Below are 6319 nucleotides of genomic sequence, written 5' to 3' on the forward strand. Positions count from 1 at the left end.
CCCCCCCCCCTCCACTCCTAATATAGATGCATTTCTTGATGTATGTATATAAACACACTCCACATATTTACAACCTCTCTCACCTTCATTAGATCCACCGCCGTCTCTGACGGGATTATATTCAGCCCACTCTCGGTTCCTTGAAAACTCCGGCGACTCTTTTACACTTTTCATTGATTACAACGCAGATCAGAGCATGATCTATGGCGGCTCTTACGAAGAATAAGTTTGTTTCATCTAGTATATATACGCCGAGAAATGGAATCCTTTCTCTTCCTAGCTTCTTCTTCTTCGTGGTTCTCTTACTTTTGTCTCCGGTGGTTCCACGCGCCGCCGCTCAGCAGCCGCCGACCGACGACAGCACGTACTACAGGAACTTCAGCCCATCAATGGCGGTCATCATAGTTGTTCTCGTGGCCGCCTTGTTTTTCATGGGGTTTTTCTCCATCTACATCCGCCACTGCAACGAGTCGTCCGCGGGGAACAGCGTGCGGCAAGCGCTGTCGATGCGGCGGAGGGCGGCGGCGCGTGGGCTCGACGCGTCTGTGATCGAGACGTTCCCGACCTTCAGCTACGCGGAGGTGAAGGACCAGAGGATTGGGAAGGGCGCGTTGGAGTGCGCGGTGTGCTTGAACGAGTTCGAAGACGATGAAACGCTGCGTTTGATCCCCAAGTGCGATCACGTGTTTCACCCCGAGTGTATTGACGCCTGGCTCGAGGCCCACGTGACCTGCCCGGTTTGCCGAGCCAACCTCGCTCCTCAACAGGGGGATGAACCGGTTCAGACCCCCGAGGTGCCAACACAGGATCAGCAACAAGAAGACGGTAACGGTAACGGTAACGATCAGCCACAGAACGAGGAGATTTCGGTACATGTAGTGAGCGATCAAGAGCAACGGCAACAAGACGGCGAAGGAAACGCCGTCAGAGCCAAATCAGTTAAACGGAATTTGAGCTTCAATGTTCCGAACCGGCCGCCTAGATCGTTTTCAATAAAACGGCCTAAAATGTTCAGTAAGTTTAGATCACACTCGACCGGGCACTCCTTAGTTTTACCCGGAGAGAATTTGGACCGGTACACGCTAAAACTACCAGAGGATGTTAGGAAGGAGATGATGAACCGGGCCTTATTGAACCGGGCTAGGAGTATGGCCGTGCATTTACCCAGAGACGCGAGCTCAAGGAGGGGCTATAGAACCGGTGGCGGAGAAGGAAGCAGTCGAGGCGGCCGGTCTTATCGTAGGATGGACCGGTTGGACGGGGAAGGCCGGTCGGACCGGTGGCTTTTCTCAATTGCTCCGCCGTTCTTTTCGCGGTGGCCGTCGATGAAATCACCGAAGGTGGTTGCTGATAACGGCGAGGCTTCCACATCCACCGGAGGGAAAACAGCCGTTAGAATGCCGTCATTCAAGTGTCTTGAACCCAAAGGAGATGAACCCGAGTTAATACCGTCTAGCTCGGCACGACCACCGGTCTAGAATCAGATTCCGGTTCAGAGGCAACGACAAAATTTGATTGTCAAAGGAGCGCGGTAGATGCTCGGGCGGGTCCCACTTTGAAAATTTCTTGCCACGAGTGGAGAAGAATTATTGAGCACGAAAAGGTTGACTTTGAGTTTTGGCGCTGGTTGTCTTCTACTTCTTCTAGAGACTTTATTTTTCATTTCATTTTATTTTTTTATTTTTATGAATAATTAAAATGAACTCTTTTTTTTTTTTTTTTATGACTCGTTATAGTCCTTTCTATATCTTTTATTTTTAAACCTGTGCATAGTTTTGTACACACATATATATATTCTTGAAAGTGAATGTGAAATTTCAAAAAATATTTTGTTTTGACAAAATCAAAGTGTAGTGTTTAGACTAATAAGTATTGCAATATATAATAAGAGGCATGAAATGATGTTTGAATGAAATGTTTGTTCCCATTTGTAGCATGGAAAGATAATTTAATGCGAAACAACATTTTGGACGGCATATGATCGAGTTATTATATTTGAGTACAACTCGAAATAATAAAAAGGACAATATTCATAGATAGATCGTAGTTATTGATTTTTCTTTAAAAGCGTAATCGAGTGAATGGAACATAATTTTCGTATCAAAAGTCAAAATGTCACGAGTTCAATTCTTGTCAATATTATTTCGGTCGAGTCCACAATACCACGCATATTCTAAATCAATAACGTCGAAGTGTAGGTGACTTAGTTTGTGATAAGGCAGGAAATTTTAATTGGTTACAATATATGCACCAATAAGGCAGGGAAGTATAGTATGTTAATTACACATTTTAAAAGCTCAGACGTCTAATTGACTTGTTGTATAAAGTTCAAGCGGCTATTTGACTTTTTTTTTTCTTTGAAATATTATTTAAAAGTAATAAGAATATGTAAACAAAAAAAAAAACAAAAAAAAATGTTGGTAACCACATCACCTCACATTATCTAGCCATGCTCCTTGCTGCTTTACTTATTTAAATTTAAAGAAAACAATTCAGTAGTGAAGAGAAAGTTTCAAGAAGATCACAACTCACTGAATAAACATGCATATTGCTGCCTGTTTAAAAAAATCCTTTTCAATTTTCTATTTTTTACAAAAGGAAAAAAAATAGACATCATTTGAATAACTTAACCAAAGTGAGAATCAGAAAATTAGCTTTTTAATAATCTGGTAAATGTAAAAAGACTAAAGATGACATCTTCATAAAATTTAAATAGGTTTGTTTACATATTAAAATATAAAATAATAAAATCAATATATTTTAATAAAATAGAAAGTAAGAATATACATTTGAAAATATATAAAGTAAAAATAATAATTTATAGTTCGTAAAATTAGTTCATACAAAAATTAATGTTTAAACACACAAATATCAAATTAAAATTATAACCGTACCAAACATATCGAAGAGAAAATGTCAAAATAAATTTAATTGAGAAGGTAAAAGATGTCATTTATTTATAAAATAATAATGATAAAAATGAAAAAAAAAAAAAAGAAAAAGAAAAAAAGAAGTTAGAAAGTTACTAGTTTATTTCTAAAAAGTTACTTAAAGTAGTTTTTCAAAATAAACTCTTATTTTAAACTACTAACTTATTTTGAAAACCTTATCAAACAGAGCTTATGCCTTATTAGTAACTTAAAATAAGTTCTAAACTTTGTCAAACAGAGCCAATATAAGGTAAGAGATATTTTCTTCTAACAAATAAATAACAAAATTAAAGCTCATATATCTCACCGGAGTTCAGATATATTAGCCCAAGATCTATGGCATTTTAGTTGGATGCCACACGCGCAGTTGTACTAATTTGGAGAAAAGCTAAGGAATCTTAACTTGGAACATGTATGTACTACAACTTACAAGTTATTGAATACGTGGATGAGCTAGAAAAATAATTAAAAGAGAGAGGATAGCCACATGAAAAAGGATCTCAATATTGTTTCATCACTACACAATTCTACTTTCCATCTATATACTTTATCTTTTGTGACTACTTTTAGCCATTTTTTAAGTATCTTAAGAGGTATATGTTGACTTAAGTAACATATCAGAATATAATCTTAAGTATAACGTGTGACTCACCTAATGTCATTATTGTTGGCGTTTGGATTTATGGCTCAATTGGGAAATTCTAATTAAGTTAATTGGATAATTGGTTCGATAAGCACAAGATTTCAAGATTGACTCTTCGTGAGAGCTATCTATTGTCTTCTTGATTTGAGATAGCAGGGGATCTGTTATTGCCATGTCTTTTCATAATTGTGGCTGAAAGCCTTAGTGCTATGTTACGTGTTCAAGAGAGAGATGGAGTCTTCATGGGGTTTGTGTGACGAGACATGCTCCTCCTATTTCTCATATCTTCTTTGTCGATGGTTGTTTGTTGTTCTTTCGGGTAAATAACCTTGAGGCAGGGGTTTTGAGAGAGGTTCTTTTGGAGTATGGGACTGCTAGTGGCCAACAAATAAATTTAGACAAGACCTCTATTGTTTTTGGGCAAAATGTTCATAGGAAGGATAAGGAGGCTGTTTGTGAGGTATTGGGGGTTAGCAAACAGCAGGGTAGGAGGAACTATCTAGGTCTTTCGGGTTATGTGAGAGAGGAGGAAAAGAGAGATTTTGGGGTTCATCCGGAATAAGGTTTGAGCTAGGATTATGCATTGGGGCAATCGATTTTTGTCTGGGGCAGGGAGGGAGGTTCTTCTAAAGACTGTCCTTCAAAGTATTCCAAATTATGCAATGAATGTGTTTTTATTGCCTAAGGGTCTTCGTGAGGAGATTGAAACTCTTATGAACTCTTTCTGGTTGGGGTGTGAGAGTAAAGGTGGTAGGGGGATTCGGTGGAGCACTTCGGGGGAGCTTTGTGTGTGCCGAAAAAATTTGGTGGGTTGGGGTTTAGGCGGGTGAGAGAGATAATTTGGCAATGTTGGGTAAGTAGGGATGGACTTTCTTGCATAAACTTGACGCTCTTGTGACAAAGGTTTTTAAAGCGAGGTATTTTCCAAGTTGTTCTTTTTTGGAGGCGGGTGGGCCCGGGATCTAATCCGTCTTTTGTATGGTCTAGAGAGACTCAGAATCTGTTGCGGGAGGGAGTAAGATGGAGGATTGGGAATGGGGAGAGGGTGAGGGTGTGGGAAGATTCGTGGCTCCTGGATGTTCAGAATCTGGAGGATAGAATATGTTGCGGGAGGGAGTAAGATGGAGGAGAGGGTGAGGGTGTGGGGAGATTCGTGGCTCCTGGATGTTCATAACCCATGTATCACGACACGTTTGATGAAGTCCTTGCTGCGTATTGATATGAATAATGGGAATGGGGAGAGGGTGAGGAGAGATTCGTGGCTCCTGGATGTTCATAACCCATGTATCACGACTCCAGAACCAGTCTATATGAATAAATGGGATGGTGAGATCATATAAATTACTTTCTCAATCAACTGAAGCACAAAGAGACAGCAGTGCGTTGAGACTCGAACCCACCCCTTCAACATGGAGGTGCAACTGGATGCCACTAGACCACAAGATGATTGGCCATACTACAGGATATTTTTAATCAAAGGGATGCTCATCAAATCTAAGCTTGCCCTTATCTTCTATGTCTATTGTGATACGTTGTTTTGGAAAAATGAGGAGACAGGTTTCTATTCTGCAAAGAGTGCTTATAAAATTCTTATTGATAGTTTGGAAAATGAGAGGGTTATGTCGTGGATTGTTGTGTGGAAAATGAACTTCCCTCTCAAGATTAAATGTTTTTTCTGGGCTCTTAGTACGTTACAGCTTCCTACTAAAGATGCGTTGATTGTTAAACAGATTGCATGTGACCCCGTGTGTTCCTTGTGTGGGGCTAATGAGGAGACCACAACCCATTTATTTGTCAATTGCTCTTTTGCCAAATCATGTTGGAAAGAAATTGCATCTGGTTGGCGCATGGAGCATGCTGATTCCGTTGCATCTTGGATTGATGAGTTGTGGGCTGCACTGCCAATTGAAATGGTGGAGAAGGTTATTGTTATTTGTTGGGCTTTATGGGACAATCGCAATTCATGAAAGCAGGGATCCAAGGTCGGTGGTATTAATGGCTTTACATTACGTAGAAGCTTGGAAAACAACAAATATTAACAGTGGGGTGGGATCCTAGTTTGGCTCATGGCAGTGCATGGAAACCTCCTCTCGAGGGGTTCTTGAAAGTTAATATCGGCGTAGCAATGGGAGAGGGGTCTAATCGCATAGGGTTCGGTTGGATTGTGACTGATCATAACGCTGTGGTGAAGGGGGTGGCTCTCTCCGTAATGCGGTTCTGGAGGCGGAGGCTATAGGAGCTCATGAGGCATTGAGTTGGATTAAAGGGAAATGTTGGAACCATGTAATTCTAGAAATCGATGCTCAAGTTGTGACGAATGTTGTTTCGGATAGGCCAAATAATACTCCGTTTGGTGCCATTGTTGATGATATTTGGTCTCTCTTATAGCAATCGTTCGGTTCTCATTTACGAAGTGTGGGGCAAATATGCCAGCTCATATTTTAACTCGTCAAGGTTTATGTAATTCTGGGGTGGGGCTGGTAAAATATTTTGATTTTGTTCCTCGGTTTCTTATGTTTCCATGAACTATTGTTTGAAAAATTAATGCATTTCATTTTGTTTTATCAAAAAACGCACTTTTAAGTATTGACGGCAAGTTTATAAAAAAAAAAAAAAAAAAAAAAAAAAAAAAAAAAAAAAAAAAAAAAAAAAAAAAAAAAAAAAAAAAAAAAAAAAAAAAAAAAAAAAAAAAAAAAAAAAAAAAAAAAAAAAAAAAAAAAAAAAAAAAAAAAAAAAAAAAAAAAAA

General features: G+C 39.2%; 1 protein-coding gene across 1 annotated transcript; it reads left to right on the top strand.

The window, feature by feature from the left end:
* The first annotated feature begins 28 nt into the window (after nucleotides 1-28).
* Nucleotides 29-1723, top strand: LOC116007392 (E3 ubiquitin-protein ligase ATL31). Its single transcript, XM_031248052.1, has one exon. It carries the CDS (start codon nucleotides 204-206, stop codon nucleotides 1476-1478), a length of 1275 nt encoding a protein of 424 aa, XP_031103912.1. The 5' UTR covers nucleotides 29-203; the 3' UTR covers nucleotides 1479-1723.
* Nucleotides 1724-6319: the final 4596 nt, after the last annotated feature.

Source organism: Ipomoea triloba, chromosome 15 (genome assembly GCF_003576645.1).
Source record: "Ipomoea triloba cultivar NCNSP0323 chromosome 15, ASM357664v1".
Classification (NCBI taxonomy): Eukaryota; Viridiplantae; Streptophyta; class Magnoliopsida; order Solanales; family Convolvulaceae; genus Ipomoea; species Ipomoea triloba.